General features: G+C 43.2%; 2 protein-coding genes across 11 annotated transcripts in view; both read right to left on the bottom strand.

Annotated features, from left to right (window-relative positions):
• Positions 1 to 410: 410 nt before the first annotated feature.
• PLD4 (phospholipase D family member 4) lies at positions 411 to 12,799 on the bottom strand. Of its 5 annotated transcripts, XM_048949105.1 has the most exons (12): positions 12,474 to 12,799; positions 9,766 to 9,855; positions 9,466 to 9,591; positions 8,069 to 8,274; positions 7,588 to 7,771; positions 7,078 to 7,198; positions 6,118 to 6,245; positions 5,744 to 5,944; positions 5,300 to 5,439; positions 3,527 to 3,692; positions 2,467 to 2,563; positions 411 to 1,054 (listed from the first exon to the last, which is right to left on the bottom strand). In XM_048949105.1, exons 1-12 carry the CDS (start codon positions 12,474 to 12,476, stop codon positions 846 to 848), a joined length of 1,671 nt encoding a protein of 556 aa, XP_048805062.1. In that variant the 5' UTR covers positions 12,477 to 12,799; the 3' UTR covers positions 411 to 845. The 5 variants fall into 5 exon arrangements, with proteins under 5 accessions (XP_048805062.1, XP_048805065.1, XP_048805064.1 ...); XM_048949108.1 differs by lacking the exon at positions 9,466 to 9,591 and having other exon boundaries at positions 12,474 to 12,795; XM_048949107.1 differs by lacking the exon at positions 9,766 to 9,855 and having other exon boundaries at positions 12,474 to 12,795.
• Positions 12,800 to 15,867: 3,068 nt separating this feature from the next.
• CEP170B (centrosomal protein 170B) overlaps positions 15,868 to 25,287 on the bottom strand; it is a 55,554-nt gene continuing 46,134 nt past the window's right edge. For 3 of the 6 annotated variants that reach the window (XM_048948022.1, XM_048948024.1, XM_048948027.1), the window contains 6 exons: positions 23,491 to 23,529; positions 22,788 to 22,931; positions 21,806 to 21,894; positions 21,174 to 21,267; positions 20,135 to 20,186; positions 15,868 to 19,409 (listed from right to left, as the gene is read on the bottom strand). In XM_048948022.1, the coding sequence (XP_048803979.1) occupies positions 19,174 to 19,409; positions 20,135 to 20,186; positions 21,174 to 21,267; positions 21,806 to 21,894; positions 22,788 to 22,931; positions 23,491 to 23,529 (654 nt within the window). In that variant the 3' untranslated portion in view covers positions 15,868 to 19,173. The remainder of the gene's footprint in view (positions 19,410 to 20,134; positions 20,187 to 21,173; positions 21,268 to 21,805; positions 21,895 to 22,787; positions 22,932 to 23,490; positions 23,530 to 25,287) is intronic. The other 3 variants (XM_048948023.1, XM_048948025.1, XM_048948026.1) reach the window with 2 other exon arrangements.

Below are 25,287 nucleotides of genomic sequence, written 5' to 3'. Positions count from 1 at the left end.
TTCGAGTGCCATCTAGAGGAGTGCACTCCTCTATGGAAAATAGTTAGGCTGAAACACAAGTCTCAGAAAGATTTTCAAAATCACTGACTGTTCATGTATGCTCCTTGTAGTGGGTCAGATCTGAGCTGATGTTGTTCCTGCATGCACGTATTCCTACACTTTGTGGCCAGATGTATTTGTTGGTGCAGGGTAATGAAGCTGTGAAGTACAACTGGTGAAGAGCAGTCACAGAATCATTTGAATTAAGTGCCACCTCATCCAACCCCCCTGCAGTGAACAGGGACACCTACAGCTCCATCAGGTGCTCAGAGCCCCATCCAGCCTGATTAGATTCAGCATTTATAAATACATTCCTTGTGCCACGAGTGCCTAAATGCTTTAAAAAAATCTGACCTTGCTGTTGTGATTACTTGCATTGCTCAAATCTTACAGTGACCAGGACTTTATTTGAAAAATGTTTAACACACGTAAGCAAACACTGTTAATGAAACATTATGGTTGAGTAAGCACAGTACAGCAATAGTGATGTACTTCTCCAGTGCATTCAGATCTGATCATACCCTCTATGTTCTCTTTAATATAAGACAGACTGTGCTACAACACCGTATGCATTTCATTAACTCTGAGATGGGCTAATGGTACACAGCAAAGGAAGCATCGCACACTGGGTGAGGAGTAGGAAGGGAAACTCAATTACTAGAAGTTCCCACGTTGTCGGGCAGTGTGGACACCACCAGGAAGAAATTTCTCTGATAAAAGCCATAAAGCAGAAAGCTGCTCTTTTTGCACAGGGAACAACATCCAGATACATATTTCTTCCTAAAAAATGTATTCTCCTGTTCACTTCAGAGTCTGTCTCTCCAGTTGCAGTCTTTCTGACCTTGCACATCCTCCACATTCACTGAATATTTGGAATTCCAGTCTCGCTCAAAAATGCTTTTTAATTGTTCCTGGACAGGCTGTTGCCTTCTCTGCAGGTTGGTTGAGCTCTGCTTGATAATCAGTCCCACACCGGCTGTGTTTGTGAAGTAATCTTCTGACCAATTGGAAGTCCCTATGTAATGCAAAAGGGGCTAATTAGAAAACATTCCAACAGTGATTTGTTTGATCTCTGTACTCGTTAAGTACACATTGCTTCACTTTGCTGAGGTGCTGTACAACTGCAAATCTCATGAGGGCCAACAAGCTGCAAAAAAATCAGGTCAGCTCTTTCTTATTGCACATCTCAAGTTTCAGAAAGTCGGTGTTGACTGCTGCCCTAAGGCTTCTGATTCCTTACCCTGTGTTATCTGCTCATTATAAACGTAGGACCAGAGTGCAGTATTTGTATATGAGGAGGGAAAAAGCTGGTGTTTGATACGGGGCTCTGCATTTAAAAACAAAAAATCCTCAATCTACCTAATTTTTTAATCTGTGGGGCTGCATGGGACCAATAAAGTAGCCTCAAGCACTTCGTATTCCATCAGAAACAAAGGCCTAGCAGAAAATGAGCTTCAGAATGGATCTTTATATGTTAAAGGAAAACAAGAGAGAATTTGGATCCCTGAGCAATACATCCTCAGCAGCTGTTCTGAGCTCAGCATGCAGTTCCTGCTTTTAGACCAGGCAAAGCCAAGATCCACCTGTAAGCATTGTGTGGGGTTCTCTCCAAAACCGCCACCATCCAGAAAAAAAATGATCAAATATTGTGTAAAAAATACACATTTTAGCACTTAGCATTTCTTCTGGTGTTCACCTTTGCCAGAAAAATCTGTCAATTGCAGAGGGTGTTTAGGCATGAAAACAACTTATCTGCACATCTATCTTCAAGAAACAACTCAATAAGAAGCAAGGTCGTTAAAGGTGATTGGAGCTGCAAGTCCTCAGCCTGTCAGAAGGTCAGGCTGTCTGCTGGCCGCACTGCTCGGAGCATGGACTGAGTGAAATGACAGAGCCCTTCTGCATTCCATTTTCGAGGCATTTGGATGAAAGAGCACGAAAATAACACCATCCTGATTTTCAGGAATAGAGCAACAGCTGACACTAGAGTTTTCTCATTTCCATTCCTAGAATTCTGTTCAGCAAATAGTGCATGGAATTAAACCCTCCCAGCAATTCCCTTTTATTAAAGCACAGTGATGTTCTATACCAGAGCATTAGCTATCACTGCATCATTCTGAGCACACCGTTTGTGAAGTTCCCACTGTGCTTGCTACAAGCTGCACGCTCAGGCTCAGCATACTCTGTTCTTAATGGTTCACAGTCATACGAGATAATCTCCTCCTGAACTTAACATACATTATATTGTCTCGCTTTTCCACCTCTACTCCTATACCCAAAGCAGACATTCTGACATAATATTTTGTTATGTTTATCAACTTTCTATGGCAAAACAACCTCCTTTTTAACATTGAAGCCCATCCCATCCCAATCTCAGCCCTGCAGATCTGAAGATGCTTTGAGCTGTCGTAATCACAGGATACGCACCAATATAGGCTGCTTTATCTGTGACCATAAATTTGTTGTGATTCACTCTCCCATGAGGAATATTTGTGTGATTCAAAACCGGAACAATGAAGAGTTTCTGGATGGAGAGAAGTCAAAACATACACAGAAATATCGAACGAGAAATAGGGCAGTGCAGATTCCCTCTGCTTTCATAGAGTAGAATGCTAGAGAAATAAGGGAGTAATCCTCGCACTGGTATTAAATGTCCCATAAAAGAGATTTTACTCTTATCCAAGAAAACTAACAAATGCTATCTCCACTATACATAAAATTTGATAAGCAATTGAGATCAGATAAGGATAACGTTTGCTTCACAATGTTCCATTAGTGACACAGCTATTATCATTACAGGGCAGACAATTAAATGCAGTTTTAGGCAGCTGTTTAATAGATCTGCATTTACCACTGATTGCCGCTCTTATTTTGTGCTAAAATGGCCTGATCACATGCACAGGGAGTACTGCAGATACCAATAATGCCAAACTTTTTGTGTGAAATCTTACTAAAATCTAGATTTCGGGGTTTTGGTTTGTTTTGTTTTCCTTTCCCTTGGTAAAAACCTCATTTCTGCTATTTCTTTCTGTCCTGGTAAGTGTGCTGTGCTGGAAGGTTCCATATCATAGAATCATTATGGTTGGAAGAGACCACTAAGATCATCTTGTCCAACCCCAGTCCTCCCTCACCTGCCCACTGACCACGTCCCTTGGTGCCACATTTACCCTTTTCCTGAACACCTCCAGGGACAGTGACTCCCCCACCTCCAATGCCAATGCCTCACCAATCTTTTGGAAAATAAACGTTTCCTAATATCCAACCTGAACCCTCTCCTCACTCCATGCTTTCCATTCCAGTGCTTGTGTCTATAGCCTGTGTGTAATGTTTATTGTAGAAAAAAAATGCCTCGATATATAGAGGCAGGTAGAAGAGCTCTCAACTACCAAAAAACTGATACTAGAGCCACCTGAGATAGTCTATACAGACAAGCATTGCAAGAAGACCACCAAGTCCTCATTCAGATGGTCACTGTCATTTATCATACCACGCTGACACTCATGTGAGTGTGAGGGTTGTTGAGAGCACGCAGGGACCTCAGGTAGTGGAGCATGGATGGGTCGGTGTGGGTCCAGCAGCTGACCAGAAGCCGAATTTGTACTCTGTAGTTGAAAGCCACACGTCTCAGAGCATTGTCAATGGCTGGCCAGTATCTAGAGAAAAGCAGGTGGGTAGAGAGAAGAGTATTTCTGTAAAGATCTCTTCTTGCTCCCTTCAGCTTTAATTCAGCTTCCTCTTTTTTGGCATATTTTGGTTCCTAGTTGATTAACACTCAGGCATTAGGACAGCAGTTTTATTCCCTGCCTCAGCTGCTGGAAAGACCAAAGCTGAACTAATCAGCCTCAATTCACCCCACTGCAGCTGGTTGCTGTGGAGATAGCTGGAGGCTCAGCACTGCTTCCCCTCAGACTTTCAAACTCCTATTCACATCAGATCAGGTCCTAGATGTCAAAAATGGTGGATTTAAGGCTTCAGATGAAGAATGAGTAGTATTAGCACTTCCATTCCTACAGGGAAAAAAAGAGTTTCTGTGAACCTAATCTTAGTTAAAAGCAGGAAATGAGAAACCCACAGGTTCAACAACACAGAAACTGAAAATCTTCTCAGCTGTTGGATTTACAAAAATATCCTCCAGGAGAAAACTGGCCTTAGAGGTTTTATTTCCAGGACAGCAGAATTATCTCTATCTGTTAACCTTCACACTTCATGTTAACACTCTGCTTCACAGCTGAATGGCACAGACCACAGTCATTCCAGAGGACGTGATGCATGTTAAAATTATGGCAAACTGGTAAGCTAGGGCTTGCTCTATTCTTGACAAGCCACCTCGTATGTAATTAGTTTGCTTGAGCTACTTTCTCAGTCAGAATATTTAGATGATTGGAAAGCCTGCAGATGTTGTAAGCAGGTAATACTCAAAGCCCTTTGTTGCACATATGTGTTCTAATTCAAGCATATCAAAGAGGATTTGGGATCTTTGTGGCTGGCCCATGACACAACAGCTTTCTGTTACTTAGATCAGAGCTGATGTACGAAGTATGCACAATTCTGCTGGGACCTTGGGCAGCTCAGTGGTCCACCAAACAATTTAGACCACTGCACCTCCTCTGTGAGAGTTTTGCCTCCACACATCCAGCATTCCCAACAAGCTTAGGTGTTCAAGATGAGGTAGTAGAAAAGGAAAATAAAAGCTCAGAACTTTTTTGGGAGGGACTACCTCAACTACTGTTGCAGAGGTGAGCAAGAACAGTTAAGAACTGGGCTCTACAGCATGATTCAGGTGCATCGAGCAGGCAGTAGAGCAAGAAGTCAAGAGTCCTCAGAAGTGAAGAACAGAAAGAAAGAGACAGGAGCAGAAGAAGGGGACAAAGCAATATTTTCTCTGAGAAGTCTGATACATATATATTTCTGCTGTTCCCATTCCTTCCTCTATTCAAAGAGCTGGTGTACTGTATTTTTAATAGAGCTACACCCGACTGTCCCTCTGGCATTTTGAAGTTTTCCTGCTGTTTGAAGGGCAGAGGAGGCTGCTTCAAAATGCTAGAAAAGCACAGGGGTAATATGGTAAAATATTCTTCCTGTACATCACAAGTTGCACAGTCTACAAAGCAGTCACGAATGTGGAGCAAAGCCTCAGCTCTTTCTACTCAAAAAAAGTTGGATTATTTTCATTGCAAGTTGGTGCTGGGGAGCCAATCATACATTTTCTCTTTGAATAGCCCAAGTTTGGCAGCCAACCAGGTCAGGATTAAAATCATACCTTTCTGGGTGAACAAAACGGCTGGTAGGGAAATAATCCATAACAGAAATGTAGACAAATTTATGTGCTGCACTGATAACACTGATAATAGCAAAGAGGTCATGGGTGCGACCTTCTGGACAAAATGCAGGAGGAGAAGCCTGTCAGAAGAAAACATGCAGGTCAGTGACTTCATTCTTTTGTTAAACTGTGATGGATTCACATTTGAGTCTGTTCAGTTTTCATTGCAATACCATAAAGCATTTAAGGCAGAGTATTCCTCGTGCTTTCCATGCCCCAGTGGGTCAGATACTCACTGATACATTAAGCCCACAGGAGACCTGCACCCTATCCTTAATTATTATCCATCTGGAGCAGAAGCAGCTAAGGAGCACTAAAAACACTTTTCTGGTCAAACCTTGAACATAGTTTATAGTCTGTCTTGTTATTTTAAAGCATACTTACAGAAAAATAGACTTTTGTCAAGGTTCCATTAAATTCTACTTCCAGAGGCCGAGAGTTGTTAATGTGGGTAGAATAGTTTTGAGGCCAAGGAGATGGGATGGTAGCACCATCATGTCCAAGATCCCAGTAAGTTTTAAATGTCTTCCAGAGGTCTTTGGCTAAGCAGCTGCAGTTGTATATCACAGCACCAAACTCTTTCACCTGCAAAGACAGCACGCTGTGTCACAGCCCCAGAAAGAGCCTCCTCCTCCCTCAGTGGGTTCTTTGCTGTTTGTCCCTCTCAGTCAACATTTGACATTGTTAGGATTTTCTGTTGTGTTCTTGGACATTAATTTTCCCCGCCAAGCGTTTGAATATGCAACAGCAGAGCTTACCTGAGATAAAGACCTCCAGTCCATATTTGCACTACCAATATACGTGTGTTTCATGTCTATGATCCAGAACTTGCTGTGCAATACTCCTCCTGTCAAACGTCCAAAGTCAATTTTTTTTATATGAGCTCCTAAAGATGGGGAAGAAAGAAGCAAGCTTAGATAGAGGTGGCATACAGCACGGTCTCTCTGACAGCCAGAACGTGCAGCCATGGAATCACAAAATCATTAAGGTTGGAAAGACCAATAAGATCATCTAGCCCAACCATCAGCCCATACATGTTATCACTCTAGGCCACGTCAGTGCCACATCTGCTCTTTTCTTGAACACCTCCAGGGTGTTCAAGCGACTGCACCACCCCCTGGCAGCCTGTGTCAGGCACATCACCACTCTCCAAGAAGAAATTTTCCCTGATCTCCAACCTGAACCTCCCCTGCTGCAACTTAAGACCACTACCTCTTATCCTATTGGGATTACCTGAGAGAAGAGGCTGACCCTCACCTCAACACAATTTTTCAGGCCACTGTAGAGAATGATGAGGTCTCCCCTGAACCTCCTCTTCTCCAGACTGAACCACCCCATCACCCCTCAGCCACACCCCATAAGATTTGTGCTCCAGACCCTTCACGGCTCTGCTGCTCTTCTCTAGGCGACAAGTCTGGATCTCTAATGTTTGCAGCCATTTGCAACCAAAACTCACAAGCATCGATTGCTGGGCGTAAAGTAACTTCAAAAAACATACATAGAAAACATGAAGAAAAAAAAAAAACAACTTTGAGGGCACAACAGCATAGACAGAAATTGAGAAGCAGTGAATACGCAGCGCACATTCCATGAACAGCATGGCTTCAAGTTCAGAGCCATGGAAGCACGTTGCTGGCATAGGCCTCAGCAGCCAGTTTATCTTAAGTGCATTTTAGCAATACTGAAGTTCAGAGGACACCACTGAGTGAGATAATTACCTTTTCTCTCTAAAAGCTCAAGGTCAGTTGAATTCATAGCCAAAGTTGGCATACTTGCTGCAATGTACAGAGAGACATTCTCTGCAAGTAATTCCTCAAATCTCTTCAGAATTTCTTCACCCTGCACAATGCGTTGTGTGTTATTTGTTGCATTTTATTATATAGGTAACAGAGACAGTGCTGGACTGGGCTGTCCCTTGAAAGGAGGCAGGGTTCAGTCCCTCATCTGCCACTTCTCAAGTGCAGGATGTGAGTCAACCTACACCACCAGGCCAGCTGGGAAGAAGGGGCCAGGGTCCTGAGGATGATAAGGAAATCCCTCAGGAGGAAGGCAGCAGCTCTGCCCACAGCAGCAAACAGGACTGTGGTATCTGCTCTCTGCAGAGGAGCCAGAGTGTCTAAGAGAACAACTGTACAATAGGAGCCCATTTTAAGTGACTTAAGGCAGGCCATACAGTCAGTCTGCCATAGACACGAGATGTACAACCTCAATCACTGATTTCAGCCTACCTGCTTTGAAGATGAGTCATTAACGCTGATGTCTTTCCCAGTAAGGGACCAGTAGTAAGAAGCCACATGGATTTCTTCCTGGGCTATATCAAGGAGGTTCATCCAGGCACGGTACAAGGGTTTGGCTGCAGTGCTATTTATCTCAAAAGCTAAGTCATAAGGAACGCTTTCCACAAGTTCAAAGCTGCAACAGCAATTGTATAGTTTGAGGTTAGCAGTTGTGACCCAAGCAGGAAACCATGCACCTGCCACAATGTACAGTACTTGCTGCTCTCCCTGCTGCCTCTCATTCTGCTGCAAAGGCAGGATGGTTAAGGGTATGCTGAACCTTCAAGTACATGACCATAGTAGAGCTGTGTTCCTATTCCTACCACCCCTCCAGCAGGAGAATACTAATAGTGACCCTGCATCCAAACAGTGCTGTTTTAGCTATTTCTCCCCCTGCTGATCACTTCTCCACAAGCCATTAGGCCTAGCTTACCTGCAGGAATCGTTGGATCTATTTGTGTTCTCCTCAGTTACTGTGGTTCTCTGGAGATCTTCATAGAGTTCTTCATCCTTTATCTCCTGGTAAACACTGACAACTGTTTCTTCTCCCTTACGATCAACTGTGCTGTCTGCCCTCATGAAGTAAACAGCCATCAGGGCAACAAAACCAAGCATCAAAATTACCCCAGAGATTTGAAACTGGAACAGAATCCAAACAGGATAAGAATTAAGCACCCACCTTAGTCACCATACAGCAGCTAATGGATAACTACCTGTCACAGGTGAGTAAATTAAAACCATTGAACATCAGTGCTTTCAGCTGCTGGCAGACAGCATTCCTAGATGCATTGCTTCAGATGAAGACCATGACCTAAATAGGGGTTGGTTTGTGTAAGGACCATGAGTTTAGTTATCTTTTAATTTTTCGTGTGCCAGCATGTCAAAAATGAGCTTTTCCTCTCAGGTCCTCAGATTAGTTTGACACTGACTACTTTTAGTTTAGTGAGGGACAAATGGGTGTTCAACAGTATCTCCGTCAAAAAACAAAGCAAGAAAATCCACAGCACAAAACTAACTGTGAGATCAAGTGCAGTAGGACCACAAATAGGAAATTCATAAAGTCATGGGGGAAAAAATGGAGCTGGGAGAATTCCCCACCCCATGGAAGGCAGTGTGCAATTCAGAGCTGAGCGTTTGGACCCTTCCAGGCAGGAGAAGTGAGTCTGGGAAGGAGAAGTCAAGAGGCTCTAGCTGTAAATGTGAACTCCTGAAATGGCACATATGAAAATTGAGTGGAAGCCAATTTGCTCTGAAAGCATCTGTTTCTGTTTCTATGTGCATAGAGTCTCTTACTTTTCATTTTCTATGCTTCTTTCAAGATCTACAGTGCTGCCATCAATTTCAGGCAGTGATTTGACCTAGATAGAGAAAAAATGCTGTTAAACCAACTATCAACTTAAAATTTTGCCTTCCTGCTTGTTCTCCTTTTCATTGATGGCAAAGAGAATCCTACCTCTTTTTAACGGTTGTGAATTTCGCCCTGGGAACAGTGAAGGCACAGGTTTTAGGACATTTCTCAGGCCAGAGGAGTGTTTTGAAATCACCATACTCTGATGCTGTAATGCCAGGTGCTACAAGCATGCCGAATTAATCAAATGATTCCAGAAGCTTCTTATGGTCAGACCTGAAGGACAGTCTGCCCAGCATCAGACAGCACAAGGCTTTGCAAGGTAGGGTGAAAAGGGGTAAGTGAGGCCTTAGAATGAATTTCAGCAGGTTATATAGACCAAATTCCTTTGTGTTATAACGGAATACAGTACGTTCAGAGGAACTGTGTGTAATCAGCGCTTATTTACATCAGGAGAAGAAATACCAACACCTTTTACTCACTTGGCTCTCATTTAGCATCTGTGCTAATGAAGGAAGTGAGGCTATTTCTGCACAAGCAAGGCTCACAGTTCTGAGGGCTGCAGGATTGGGGTCCACATTACTCCTGCTTAGCAAGGTTTGATCATCCTATTGGATAAATCAATGGGGGGTTTGTCATCACTTGCTTACAAGTAGGATTAAAATCTACACAGATTACCACAAGAACCAATAAAATCATTCTTCTTTATCTGCTCTGTCTTTTCAGAAGTGTCAACGTCATCTCAGCTCTTGTGAGCAAATGTAGTGCATCTCAATAATTACCATTTTGACATCTTTTTGATTGTTCACGCTTAATTTCACGTTGGAGGACTCATTAACCATCGGGGATGCTTTTAATGCTCTTTTTACAATCTGAAAAACAGAAATGTATGCAAGGGAGAAAATAAAGCTTTATGGCAGCATTTGTAGAAAGCCAGTTACAGACTGAAAAAGCAGGTCACCGCCATTGCTTTATATAGTGCTCTGAGATTAAAGTACAAATGTGTGCAATGTTCTCTCTGTGTTATGGATCTTGAGTGACATTAACATATTCCAAAGGGGGAGAGAGAGACAGTCCCCTGCAGTCTTTCCCTGTGCTGCCTACACAGAGAAACCTCTGCAGTAATTAATGTGTAAACAACTGCATCACTGCCTCTTCAGGTTATCCTCTGACACACTTTGTCCTGCTGTAGGCTAACACATTTGCCAACCACTAATGGCTAAGTGCAAAAACCTTGGGTGATGCTGTACGACACCAATGTCATTGCGTGTGTGACTTACTACAGAATCATAGAACCTTTTGAGTTGGAACGGACCTAGCAGGACAAGGGGAAATGGTTTTAAGTTGAGAGAGGGCAGATTTAGGTTGGATGTCAGGGGGAAATTCTTTACAGAGAGAGTGGTGAGGTGCTGGAACAGCTGCCCAGAGAGGCTGTGGATGCCCCGTCCCTGGAGGTGTTCAAAGCCAGATTGGATGGGGCCCTGGGCAGCCTGGTCTGGTATTAAATGGGGAGGTTGGTGGCCCTGCATGTGGCAGGGGGGTTGGAGCTTCGTGATCCTTGAGGTCCCTTCCAACCCGGGCCATTCTGTGATTCTGTGAAAGGCCATCTAGTCCTACTCCCTGCCATGGGCAGCTCACAGTCTCCTCCTTTCTTCCTAATGCGCATGAGTTGTCTTCAATGCTGGTGTCTTTTTCAGAAGGGATTCTGTTCATAGGACATGAACCAAATAGGGTAAAATCGAAACTCCTTCCCTACTCCTCCTTCCCTCTATAATCACGAGGCAAAGAAATTAGTTAACTTCCTTTGCAAGCAGGATTGCTCCCGCTCTTATCACCAGAAGAGGCAACCACAGGAGCCACCTGCCTGCTCTGCCTTCTCAAATGTCCAAACCCCTCACATGTGCCTTTGAGTGATGCCTGCGTGATAGCACTGCACACACACCAGAGGTGAACTTACCCACTGGAGTCAGTCAGCTGTCGTTTATCGTGCCGAGAAGCAAGAAGCACATCCTGGGATATGGGAAATCTCAGGAAGCGATGCCAGATGATACCACCACCTGTCAGGTCCCCAAACTATAGCTTCCTATCCCTTACCACTGGGCATTTGTAGCCTGAAGATGAACATGCTGTGATGATACGAGATACCCGCAGCTGTGTGGGTGGTCATACTTGAGCTAGTTGTAGCTAGTTTTGTCTTGCCAGGCTTGTCCCATCCATCTGGTCTAGTACTATATATGGAGGTTGGCAGCCCTGCCTACAGCAGGGGGCTGGAGCTTGATGATCCTTGAGGTCCCTTCCAACCCAAGCCATTCTATGACCTTGGATGCAGCACGGGCACAGCCCCAAAGTCTTCTTGTGGGGCCAACTCAGAAGAACGAGGGGGAGTGAATAAAAGAATGGAGGATGTCCTGGTAGATGGGGAAGGTGGGTGTGAAATACTGATTTGGGGAACACACAGAGGGTCATGTGGTGACTGTCTGGTCCTCATGACCTTGAAATCCCATTTCATGTTTTAAGCCCAGTAGAAAGATATGCTGTCCTACCCCAAAGAGCTTGTAGTCCAAATGCAGAAAGCTGTGACAACACCACAAGTCTGGGTTGAATACTGAGCCAGAAGACTTAGAGGGAAAAAAATGAGGGGGTATTAAGGCTGAAGAGACCAAGGAGTTCGGTAGGAAATGAGGCAAAGGGATTTTGAAGGAGAAGAAGAATAACAGCAAAACAAGGGCAGCAGCCCCTCAGTCCAGGCCAGGGGAAGCCCGGCGGGGCTGCAGGTGTGATGGCTTTAAAAGGACCGAGCTTTGAGAAACAACCTGTTTCAGTTCTCTTTTTCAGCAACAGCCACAAAATGGCTTTCAAAAAAGCAGCGTTTCTCTCGAAATATGAGAGTGAACTGATCTTGTATGTGCCATAATAAAGTCATCTGCCATTTGGTTTTAATGAAGTCCTTTTCATGATGGTTTTGGCTGGGCTGTGTTCCCAGCTGCTTAGAGGAACTTGTAAGAACTGTATTAAATCCATGGGGGGGAGGAGGGAAGCAGGGAGGGAGGGCACTGCTTGAAGTTTAATTTTCACAAAAGAAAACACGGCAGACAGGCAGGATGCTTAAGAATAATACCGTAGCAGGTCAGTAATTAACGATGGCTCCCTCTAAGCTTTCAGGGCTTTACCAGCTGCCAATTTCAGGAACAATAAATACAAGCACTGCTTAGTGCTGCTCCCTGGGCAGGAACACAAGTCTGCACCACAACCTGCACAGCATACACAGGCGACTGCTGTTTCTAGTGTTAGGTTAATTTCTCCCAGCTCCCCAGATATTTTTTGTTATTTCTTGTCTCCATCAGCATCAGTTCTTTTCTGGGATTTCAAAGACAAGGGCGAGGCTTTTTCGGTACCATCTTCCCAAGCAGATGATTGGAGGTTCTCATATGCAAAAACTGCATCCCTCCTTGCCACCCCAGCGCTCTCAAGAGCTCTTCCATGTACTCACCATCCTGGAGGACCTCCGGCGTGGCTGTGCTGCTGCAGTCAGATGTTATGTCCAACCACGCACACAGGAGATGGTGCACACACTTACAGCAGCAGATTCATTTCAGGTTCTGCTTTCTTCCTCCTTCAGCTGCAGATCAGTTCCCCTTAACCTCCGAGTTTCATGGTGCATACCAACAGTTAGGAGTCCCAAATTGCCATCTAGATGTTGATACCCCGTTCTTAGATGCTTATCTCCACCTGCTTGATATAATTATACTCAAATAGGGGAAAACGGATACAAAAAGAAAGTAGTGGAGCAGATGCAAAGCCTGCTCGCCATCCTGCTCTCTCCTGAATTTACTGCTTTATACAGATTACCCACCAGCAGGACCACCCCACTATCAAAGCAGGGCTGGGTCGAGGTGAAGGCTGCTGCAATCTTTTTAGGCTCAAGTTAGCAGAAAGCTGAAGTCAGCATCGTGCTGGAGCCAGGTTTTGTCTGCCCTCAGGGAAGTGGTAACTCCAGCGAGCAGGCATGCTAAGGGTCCAACCTGCTTCTGGAAAGTGCCCATGTTTCCCCTGCTGTCCTCTGCAGACGAGCCAGTGCTTACTGCTCCCTTCAGTTTTGGATCACAGAATCACAGAATATTCCAAGTTGGATGAGACCCACAAGGATCATCATCAAGTCCAAGCCTACAGCATCACCCAAATCCAACCCTATGTCTGAGAGTGGTGTCTCAACACATTCTGAGCTCCCTACAGCTTACAGCTGTAGCTGTGATTTAGGACAGAAGTGGGTTTGAGGAGCAGTATAAAATGGTTTATCTGAGAGGGGGAAAAAAGACCAGCAAGGTTCTTGGCAAACAAGTGACTTGCTTCATATCTCCACTTCTGTTCCGCAGACAAGGATCCTTCTGTCAATTGCCACCTTCCCACACACAAAGTAAATACATCTCTCACCTTACAGCCATGTACACTCTGGTTAGCAGACTCCCTCTAAAAACCACGCTTGGTCTCCAGTTTGTTACAAACATGTATTAAAGTACACGGTGGAAGGTCTTTAAACTCGTATGCGGGAGGTTTGCTATGAAGAAGCTGCCAGCTTAACATACTCTCATCTCAGAGAGCTACTAATGCAGAGGGACATTGCTACCACTGCAGAGATCACTACAAAATCACACTCTGGTTTGCACGAGAACAAAGCCGCTGGATCCAGGCACCAGCAGCCAAACAGAAGGATGGAAGCAGAACAGCCCGGGTCCTCATGCCTGAGAGGAAAAACGCTCTGCTTATGCTCTGTGCCAAAGGACTGTAAAATCAGCTGAACGAAAATGTCACTTCAGGTCAAGAGCGCTGAAATGGTTCAGCTGACAAGCCTACAGAAAATTCCAAAGTCTATAGAAAAACATGGCTTTTTGTTTGAAAATAATTTTAAAAGATTTTCTCAACTGTTTGAATAATTCAGTAAATATCATTAACCTCAGACAGTGAAACATTTAGCACTCCACGTATCATAGAACCATAGAATCGTTGGAGTTGGAAAAGACCCTTAAAGACCGTGTGGTTCAACTCCCCTGCCATGAACAGGGACACCCACAGCTCCATCAGGTGCTCACAGCCCTGTCCAACCTGACCTTGGTTGCCCCCAGGGATGGGGATCCACCACCTCTCTGGGCAAGCTGCTCCAGGTTCCATATCTGAAATAATTCTTTTCAATACAACGTTCAGGACTCGTTAGCTGTATTTTGGTTGGAGGAAGTGCTGACTTCAATGTAAAAGATCACCAACTAGTGTAGCTCTATGATTGCTCTTTCAGAGGGGGGTTTTCAGTCTCGGTCTCATCACTTTTCTTTCATTGCCCCTCCAGCTGCACCTAGGAAATAAGACCTACAAATATTAGGAAAAACTTTAGTATGATCTACCTTTGCTTTCCAAATATTACATTCCTCCCCTTTGTTTTGCAAAGCTCCCGGTGGCCTCACTAATTCACAGCAGTTGCACTTCCTGGGGGAAGACATGCTACAGCTCTTACAGCCCACCAGCAGGCAGAAGAAACCATTCCCTGCAAGACCCCACCCCCAGCTGCCACTGCTGATTTCAAAAGGCTACTTTGCATGGCATCTGAACTCAAGTACCTCTCAGCACTGCTGGGAAAGCCCGTGGAGAGGCAACAGTGTGTGCAACTCAGCCCTGTGCTTTAGTTTGCAAAGTGGGGTGGGTGAAGCTGCAGCCAGCTGAAGCTGTGCAGGAGGAAAGATTGTTCATGAAGTGCCAGGAAGGATGCGAAGGTCAGAGAGAACTCCAGGAAGAAAGGAGGACAGGGATGTAGCAGAGGAGAATTTCACAGATATAAACTCCAGTACGTATAAATTGAAGGCACAAGAGTGGGTAAAGCCACCATTTTTTATCATTCGTACTGGGGCATGAACATACCTAGGCTGGGCTTAACCTTTAAAAACACCACTGTTAATCATGGCAACACAATCAAATAGCACTAAATCCAAAATTAATGACATTAATGATCACTGAACCACGCTCAGCAGTAAGACCACCCTCAAGCCATGGGACACGCAGACTTTGCTCCTGTACCTCTAGGGGCAGAGGTGAGAGGAGCCCCACGTACCATAGGCCTCTATGTATCTGTGCCAGCCAGGTGTCAGCACAAGGGACCCAGGTGCACCGTCAGCCCCCAGCTGCTCACAATCCTTTCCCTAACCTGTACTTACTGACACCAATATAAACAGGCAGTTGAAAGATTCTGTACCAACAAACACTCCCCTCCTGCAAATTAACCACACCAAAATGCAGAGTTGTAGTGTCACATGATAAAAGAATGATTTATTAGAGCAACTTTATGATAAAATTATATAAAATAACAATTTATTTTTTTTTCCTTAAAGACGTCCACAATATCACCTTGGAACAAAATGTACAGATACTGCCTATAATCCAAACAAAAATAAATTACCATTCAAAAAAAAAAAAAGCAAAAAAAAACCAAAACGGGGTAGGATAAAGAAATCAAAATTGTACACAGCATTTCAAGAGGGTGTGGGAAAGAGAAAGTCATTAATCAGTTCAAGTTATACCGACGTGTTTCAGCTTTACTCTCAGACAGCTCAGCTTGCATTTGTGCTGCATGCAAATGGAATGATCCAGTGAACAGTTCAGAAGAGCAGAATCAGCAGCATAACGACAGCAGATAGTGAAATAGGCACGATTTAGCACGGGGCACATCAACGTGAACAGGTAGCTCTGTCTGGTCCTTGCAAGAGTTATACACATTTACCCAGCTTCAAAAATAGCTACTGTGATCTGCAACACAACAAAAACTAGTAGAATCTTGCACTTATTTACATTTTTTTCACCCTTTTTTTTTTTTTCTTTTTTTCCTTCCCAGTAGTCTGGATGTAAACATTCCACTAGTTTTACCCTTACTAAAATACTTGAAGATGATGCAGACTTCTTTCCTCCTGGAGCACAACCACAACAGGACATGGCTGTAGTTAAGGTCCTCCCTAGCAAAGCTCCCACACATTCTTGCAGAAATTTACATTCATTCCATCAGAACAAAAGAACAGGTTTTTACATTTGAAAGCGTTGAACTGAGAACATGGTTTTCAAGTATAGCAGAACGGAGGAATGGGATTTTGAAAGGTGCTCCTGACATCAGGGACCCAAATTCCCTTGGGAGCCCAAAAGGGTCTGAGCACTTGCTTCCCTGCGGCTTTGAAAAATCCCACCCTTTGTTACATTTCTTTAGTCAAATACAAAACACATGAAAGCAAAATGGTACAAGAACTGCCCATGGGGTCAGGGTCGCTCCAAACTCCACACACAGCCTGCCAAAGCCATCAGGTTTCCTACACACTGAGCCTGGGCAGCAGGATACACCTGGAGAGTAGCACTGCAGTCACACACAGGCGTGTTTTCATGGCCATGCACACTGTAAGAACGACCAAAGGATGAAGGAGCTGTGGTTGTGTGGCTCTCTCTTTGGCTTATCGGAGCAGACAAGTGCAAATGGAGTGTATGTATTTCAGAAGCAGCGAACACAAGGAAAGACAAGTTGCATTTCATCACCAATAAGAGTGTTGTGAATGCAAAGATCCAAGCATGAACGCCGTGTCAGCACACAAGCATTGTGTATTCTGGCTGAGTCACAAATAAGTCAAGCTGTGCATCTCCCCCCAGCCCTACACAAACACATCCAAATTGCAAGCAGACATGGACTGCTGCATCCCGTACTTGAAGAGGTCCCATGTTTGGTGGGTTGATGTCAGGTGGCTGCAGGCTCTCTCTCAAATTCAGAGCAAAGCAATCAAGGATGAAAATCCATTCCTGATGTGTTTACCAAAGAAGTAAGAATCAAGTAATTTTCAAGTGAAAGTAAACAGAAGTCACATCAAGGACGTGTTGCAGAGAAACAAAAACCACCAGAGCACAGCCAGGAAGATGCAGAAACATAGTGAACAATAAAATTCAGATGTCTGAGTAATTCATGTGTTTCTATAGCAAAACTGAAACTAACAGCAACACCTTATCTGTGAAGGTCCTTCAACTCCTAATGAGTTGGGGTAGCACCTGGACATACTAAGCCCTAACAAAGAAGGGCCTGAACACACGTGTCATATGTCAGGAACAACACCACCACGTAGGATATTCATCACAGACACAGCCAGGCATCTCAAGGAAAGACAGATCAGAATAAACAACCAAATGAACACATTCAGTATACTACAGGCAGAAGAAGGTACAGTGCATAAATTACAGGCAGAAGAACATGAAGGGCATTTTTTTTTTCTCTTTTCTTTTATTCTGCTTTCATTTATGTGAAATTCAGCAGATTTCTTCATGGAAGAGCATTTCCACACAAGCAGATGAGCCTTGTAAGCTGCTGGAGATCTTGGAAGGGTATCTGAACTTATTGTTTGACAGCCAGCATCTTGCAGAGACAAGAGAAGCTAATGGCCTGCTGGCATCCTCCCATCACAGGACTGATTCTGTTTCTGCTGAAATTGACTTAAATTTCCCAATGGCTTCACCAGGAAAGCCCTCATGCTCTTTGCTAGTAAGATTAAACTCTTTGTGAGCATCCCTACTTATTGAAATTATTGCAGCTGGCTCCCACTTTCACGACATTGCAGCAGAAAAGCTCAGGTAACTACTGAAGCTAACTAAGGGATCCACTACCACCCCAAAATATAAAGTCAGCACACAAGAAGCAGCAGTCAAGCTTGGGGTTCCATTTTCACTGGTTAAACTACACACTGTATGAGGGCAAAGTGGAACTCATCTGCTCACCTTTCCCAGCAAATGTTTCCTCCATGAATATGGAAGGATTTCTCTACCTGATTACTGCTTGTGGACCAGGAATGAATGACAAAGGAATTACTACAGGATGGAGAAAACTGGGAGCAAACACACCTGGAAGAGGTCCCCTCAAAAAACAAACCTTTTGTTCTTAAAGTAAGAAAAACTGCTTTGGGTTTTGTATGTAACTGAAAGGGTGGATACAAAACGCAGTGCTTTCTCAACAGGAAACTGCTTAGTGCAACTGCACGTAATACTCATCAATGTCTAGGAGACAGACAAAAAAAGACAAAATCCAACAAAAATCCCAAATGTACCAAGTGCTTGACACTGGCAGGTAGTTCCTAAGGAACAGCACAGCATGGTGGTTTTCAAGCACTTTTGCACTGAATAAGAAGTTCATAGCAGAACTAACCATAAACGAGGAGCTACATTTCTGCCATTCTGTTTTGAGTGCCATCAAGTGAACACTAGTTCACAGCAGCTATGCAATTAAGTTTATAACATGAGCCACTGGAACAGATGTTTCTCTTAACAATTAGCTAAATCACAACCATCTCAGTCTTTGGCCCAGACTGGAGCATTTGTAGCTCGCTGTGAAAGATTGTACAGCAAATCTTTTGAACCTGTAAAGACAGGAACTGTATCAAAAATTTGGCAAGCTAAACCATAATTTGACTTTTCGTACCTACAAATAATCCTGGGACTGAAACATCAAAAACAGCAACTGCATTAGTAGTCATTACATTCACACAATTAATAACTCTTACACTTGACCAAGAGGGAAGAAAAAAAAAAAGAAATTATGTCTTGTTTTAGTTTTGGGGCTGAAAAAAGAACATAAAAATGTACAACTTCAGTATGGTTGCCTTTTTAAGACTGCTGAAAAGGACTACTTAGAGAACTGTAATGAGAGTTTCTCCTAGAAACCCACTATATTGCACCATCATTCTGCTGGATTTGCACTTGGATTCCAACAGAGCTGCAATGCTTGCTTACACAATTAAAACAAAACAGCAAAGCAAACAAAACCAAAACAAATCTAGTACCCAAAAAGTGTTTCTTAAATTGAGCCTCGTTACAACTGAATCATTATGAACAGGCTGATGCAAAAGCACTGGGCAGTACTGAACAGAGGGTGTGCAAAGCCTGTTTGCTTATGGCACAACACTGGAAGAGTGAGTAAATTGTTAGAAATCAGTTTGCCTCTATGCTGAACATGTGCTGCTCCACAGTGCTAGTCTTGATTCAAAGGCATATGCAGACTTGCCATTCACCCTCACAGCATAGATTCCTTTCTTTTGTGCAATGTATTAGCAATCTAAACAACTGCTCCACACAAACTGTCCACAAACCACTCACACACAATACTACAGTAGATTACAATATGATAGCAATACAAAATATCAGATCACGTATTTCTCTCCATCTGGAATGAAATTTGTATCTTGCAAGCTAGAAGACCCACAGTTTGATTTCTGTGTGTAGTTTCTCATCTGTGCTGGAGACAAAGTCTCCAGTGTGGATCCAGAAGCGTTAGCAGTCCTGACTTTAGTGGCTGTTGATTGTTTAGCAGCAGAAGATGCTTTGTTACTGGCAACTACATCCAAGTTTCCAGTAGGGTCAATGATAGCATTTATCACTGGGGAAAAAAAGAGACAGACATATTAGCAGCACTCAGCAGTTTCCAAACAGAAATTTGCTTCCCTTCATTTTGAAGGCCACAGAACTGCTGGCAGTACCTGTGTTCATTTAATTATGTTGTTTTCTTCCTCAGCCTAAGCAGCTTTAATAAGCAAAACCTCTCCCAAACTGAAGTTACAAGGACACTCTGCTTTCTGGTTGAATTGGAAAAGACAAACTACACCAGTAAACCGCATATAGCAGGAGGCTGAAATTACTTCTCTGTGTTTTTGTATGTCTTTATTAAGCTTCCAGATGATGTAAAAGGCAGCTACTGAGATCACCTTGCCACCCCTATGTACAGAGCTCTATGTACGAGATTCAAGTCAGTGTGAATGCTTACACAGTCAGAAAGCAGAACACAGCTTACTGGTAGAAAGAGCTGCTAAATATTTCTTCCAGCAGAACAGACCTTTGCCAGTTCATCTCATGTGAATATCCTAATTACCACAAACAAAGCATTTCCACAGCAACAGTTTCCACATTTCAGAAGTCAACAATTTTGGAAAACTAAAAACTGGCAGCACAAAATAAATATACTGTTCGTTCCATATCCACTCAAAGAGCACAGAGCAAACTATACTTGCAGCCCTTTCCAGCTTTCACTGGCAAATCAAGGCACATTGTTTTATTCTGTAAAACTTACTAACACAGGAAAGAAAAAGCACATTTCAAATGACCAACCTTCAAGCTGTTTTTGAACCCTCCTGAGCTCCTTCAGGATAGAACTGATTTCCTAGAAACAAAAGCATGAGAAGAGAGTTAAGGAAAAAAACTTATTCAACTAATTTAAGAATCTAGCACTAACTCTTCCTGCCCTCTCCTATCAAGAATATTCAAAGTCAGTTCCAACACTGCTTATACAACAGAAAAGACAAATATAGCATTATGGTTGGACATGGTGATTTTGAAGGTTTTTTCTAGTCTAGGCGATTCTGTGATCTGTATTTAGGTGTATCTGGTCAGTGCATGGGACCTCTGCTCTGCCTTATTTTCCTCAAGTGCTACTACACCACCCAGTTCATGGCCTCAGTGGTTTAGTAGATTTGAAATGTTAGCCAGATGAACTGTCCACATAGCTGGACACTGTGCTTAGGCTCGTTCACACTCCTTCACTACCACGTATACAAAGATGCTTGCAACCAAAGCAATTGGCCATGTGTACACTAGTGTAGCACTGACCCTTTAGACACAGGTCCTGCACATAGTTATATGTAAACTTGGCATTAGTCAGGCTTGCTGAGACCCACTATTGCACTGAAATCCAGGCTGGCAGTCCCCATAAATAAGAGTAAGAAGTTATGAGAGCACAAACACCCTATGGACGATGCACATTTTTATTGCCCTATTACAGAACTGTAACAGGTGAAAAAGAATACAGGAGAAGCACCAACGTGCAATTAAAGCTGTAGCAACCACAGGGCAGGTGATGCTTTAGAAGATGTTTAAATGGAATCTAATGACCCTGAACATCTGCTAAGGGACTGGGTATCCAAATATGAATTAAGGCAGAAGGGAAGATTTTGGTGAAAGTGACTAGCAGAACAGCTGGAGGAACTCACCTTGTCATAGTGAAAACACCACCAAGAAACAGCAACTGAACACATGCAAATGTACTACCAATTTCAGAAATGGGTTTCAGAAGGGTCAGGACTTGTTCTTTTCATTTTTCAAAAAGCTTCCGTGGACACAAGCCCTGAGGAGTGTACTTGTTCACATCTACCTTGTTTGATGTCTTCAGAATTGGCACTTCGTTTTCAGAGTTAATTTTGGCCTCCATCTCCTCCCAGGTCCTCTCTGAGTTTTGAAACAAAATCCTGCACCACAAAAATGTGAAACGAGTCTTAAAATTGCCATCCAAAAGCTGATTGTTTAAAAGACTTAATTATCACAAGATGTGGCAACAAAGGAGATTAGTGGATTAGTGACAGGACAAAGCTCCTTTCAGCTGATTTAGGGAAGGACTTGGGATTGTCTGTAACTGATGGCTTCTGGAGCAACAAGAAGCTTTGTTGTTGCACAAGTCCTGGTGATCTGCAGGCCTTCTGAGACCCTTGAGAGAAAAGAGGAGACAATCCAACAACAGGAAGACATTTCCCCCCCCCCCTCTTTCCTCAAGGAGCATTTCAAAGTCAATGCAACAAGAGGCATTACAAATTCAGCACTAGGATTCCAAAGACCACACATCTGAAAAAAAGAGATGGCAAATAATCACATTACCTTTCCTTCACCATACAATCCATTTTGCACATCGACTCCCCGCACCTTGATAATAAGCCTCTCAAAAAACGACAATTTGTTACCTTCCACAAGCAGATTGACAGCATTTCAGGCCAAGGACAAAAAGTTGCTTACTTCATTTTTTCAGCTAGGTTTTCTGTGTTTTCACGGATTGTGTGCGATAACTGGGACACTGGGTTCAGCATCAGGTTGTCAAAGATGACCTAAAGTAAAAGAGAAAGATCAGATAAAGCAATTTTAGCAGAACTGACACATCAAAAAACCTGGAAGTTTTCAGAGTAAACGATCTTCGCTGAAGCATCTTTAGCTACAGGGATGATATTCAAGGCTCAAGAGAGATTAAATGATGTACAGCTTTGTTACAGCACTTTGGCAGGAAGATTAACAGTTCAGACTTATCTAGAAGAATAGAGGAACACAGAGCTGTTTAAAGACACATAACTGCTTTCTATGAGACTTTAGAAGTCTCACAGAAAGATTCTCCTCCAAAAACAAGCAAGGAACCAAGTAGGCATACACACAAACACACACGAAACAAAACACATTCACAAGCCAAGAACTCCCACAAGCAGTGGGAATGAAACCTTCTAAAGTGATTTTATCAGATTTCAAGCCACTCTCATGGTCACATATCCTGGCATTTGGCCAGGCATATCCTGACTCTGGCACAGCTGTTCCAAGAGCAGCTCTGGCCAGCATGCCCTCTGCAGAAAAATAAGGTGCCATCACTGCTTATGGAAGAGTATTCATGACATGAGAACACTGATGTTGAGCATTTCAAAGTTTAGACATTTGTGGTTTTCCTTTCTAAGAAAAAGTGAAAGAGCCAATGTGGGCACTACCACTAAATGTCTCCTTATCAGCAATTCAGTCTCACATCTTAGTGGAGCAAAATTCCAGTTAGTATCTGCTTTTAAGAGTGATTTTCTGTTCCTTTTATTCTGTTTTTAATATTACCTCTCAAGAACTCTCTTTTGTTGATTAAGATGTGCATTTTTGTCAGTAGTTGCCTTTGGCAGCTTAGAAGAGCATATATGCCTACTGCAAGTAATGTAAAAGTAAAGTAAGTAAGAAAGTAAAGAAAAAGTTGGCTTGCCTCCTCACGGTTTCGTGTCCTTGTTTTTTTGGATAGATCGTCTTCTCTATTATCATTCATATTTTGGTCAAAATTCTTCAGTTCCACTGATCCCGGAGGCACTTTCTGGTAGTTCAGACTTGCTTCTGGAATGTGCTGCACCAACTTGGAAATAATGAGTAATGAGTCATTAAAATTAGTAGGGAAGGAGGCACACAGCCACTCACTGCAGGTAACGCAGATTTTCAGGCAAGCCCCAGGGGAACACTGAGTCATTCAAGTCTTGTTCAGACAGGTATGGGTTCCTAAGCACAATTCTAGACCCCAATCCTGCAAACTTCCAGCAACTGGAGTCATTCTATGGAACTCAGTAGGCTGTTCCACTTTATGCTTTTAAGACTTGAACAAGCAGTCGAAAAGAACACCTCTGCCTTTTAGGAATATAGGCTAAAATTGAAAAAGGCCCTGTTTTCCCACATCTTGTGTTTTAATATATCAATGCAACATTAAAGTGACACTAAACTTAATCAGAAACCATTCAGTAACACATGGTAGAGATGAAAAAGCAACACAAGGCCACTGATAATACAGACAACACGAAGAACAGAAACAGCAAGACAGCTACTCATGTTTGGTTGACCGACGGACAAAAAACTCTGAAAGAAGATGAGAAAAACAAGAGCAACGAGACAGAAACACAAAAATAATGGGATGGAAAGTGCACCTGAGATGGATATGCCAGCCGAAAAGATCTACGAGCAATCTGTGTTAAAACAGAAACAAAGAGATCAATGCTACTGAATGACTATGACAGCAGGTATCATAGAACACGTCTTGTTATCTTGGGGTGACATTCCCAGAAGCGCATTCCAAAGGACCAGCACTCAATGCCCAACCCATCAGCATGCACTGAAGCCCACGGAGGTCCTGGACACCTAACCAGTTTTGCAGCTCCAACTTGTGGACAGTATTGAGAGAAACCCAGCAGCTCTCTGAGCACCAAAAATGGACTAGACACATAGCCCAGGACGCTCTCTGGTTGGCGACAGCACTCTACTTATGAGGAAAACCATTTAAGGCCCAGGTTCCCCCAACTCTATGCAGTAGCACTTGAGTTATACTCAGGCAGAAAGCATAAGACATTATGCTGTAGGTATACAACAGCCAAAATGGTTAGCTAAAAATAAGCTTCCTTTTTTAAGCATCTTTTTGTGAAGTGCAGTGAGTTAGATTGGTTACAGCAGTGAAACAGCACCAGAAGGGAATGAGATACTCCAGTCTGGCAGGTCTCAGCACAAGCACGTGAAAACACTGTAGGAGCAGTACCAGCTTCACCACCACTAAGGGGTCTTTATATGGGAGCTGGCCTGATCTCATGCTTTCTGTTGTGTCTCACAGAAACTTGGAACTGCTTGGGCTGACAGGGACCTCAGAGTTTGTCTAGTTCTAACCTCTTTGTCATGGGCAGTGCTGCCAACCACTAAAATCAGGCATCAGCTCAGGCTGCCCAGGACCCCATCCAACCTGCCTTTGAACACTTCCAGGGATGGGGGCATCCACAACTTCAACTGCACAGCTGCAAGTGTTTCCTCCCATCATAGCAACAGTCACACCGAGCAAGTTAAGCAACAGTTTATAATAAACATAAATGGGATCTTCAGTTTTCTCCTAAACCAATATCAACTTTAAAAAACACAATTGTGCAGGACTCTATCATGAAGTGGTGCTGCTTTGGGCTGACCCACTTGACTACCCTTGCAGCAGCTAAGCTTTCAGCTTGGCTGCTCAGCTCTGCAGAAAGCTGGGTCTTGTGACACCTACTCAAACACAGCCTAAGGCTTCAGAAGGCAGAATAACAAAGGTTTCACTCCTGCTGAACACATTTTAGTTTGGGTTTGCTTAATTTGTAGCAAAATTCAGCTCAATATCACTGGAATCTGGATTACTGTGTACCATACAGTTGACAGCTCTGAAAACAAAGCCACCGTAAACATGCAGGGGGGAACTGAAAACCTCCCTGCCTAACATTCAAGCAAACACTGGACCTGAAGTGACAAAATATGAAGAATAAGTTTTAAATCTAAAGCTCCATCTTATACTTTTAAGAGAACACACACAATTTAACTTTTAATCAAGCTCTGTAATAAAAGCAATTCTAAAAGCAATTTGTGTGAGGCTGAGAAATGTCACAGCACGCACAGGTCTAAAGTGAAGCTGCTGGTAAAAAAACCTAAACCCTCAGAAGTTATTCCAGTATCAGCACTTGTTTCTGATTTTTCCTCCAGTTTCTTAGAGCTGGTGCAAGTATTTAGTAGTAGAAAATCAAGGGCTAGCAGAATGGCATACAACACTGTAAAAGCTAGAGCTGTAAGAGGAGAGGACACAGTAAACACTGCATATTCACATATTTTCTATTACCAGATATTTTGTACAACATTGCTAATATTACTAGAACAGTATAGTAATTTCTCATCACTGTGTCCTTCCCTAGAATATTCAATGTGAAGTTGTTCACAGCGCT

This window comes from Lagopus muta, chromosome 6 (assembly GCF_023343835.1).
Source record: "Lagopus muta isolate bLagMut1 chromosome 6, bLagMut1 primary, whole genome shotgun sequence".
NCBI classification, from domain to species: Eukaryota; Metazoa; Chordata; class Aves; order Galliformes; family Phasianidae; genus Lagopus; species Lagopus muta.
Note: the sequence above shows the minus strand (reverse complement) of the source record. Positions and strands in the feature narration are given on the sequence as shown.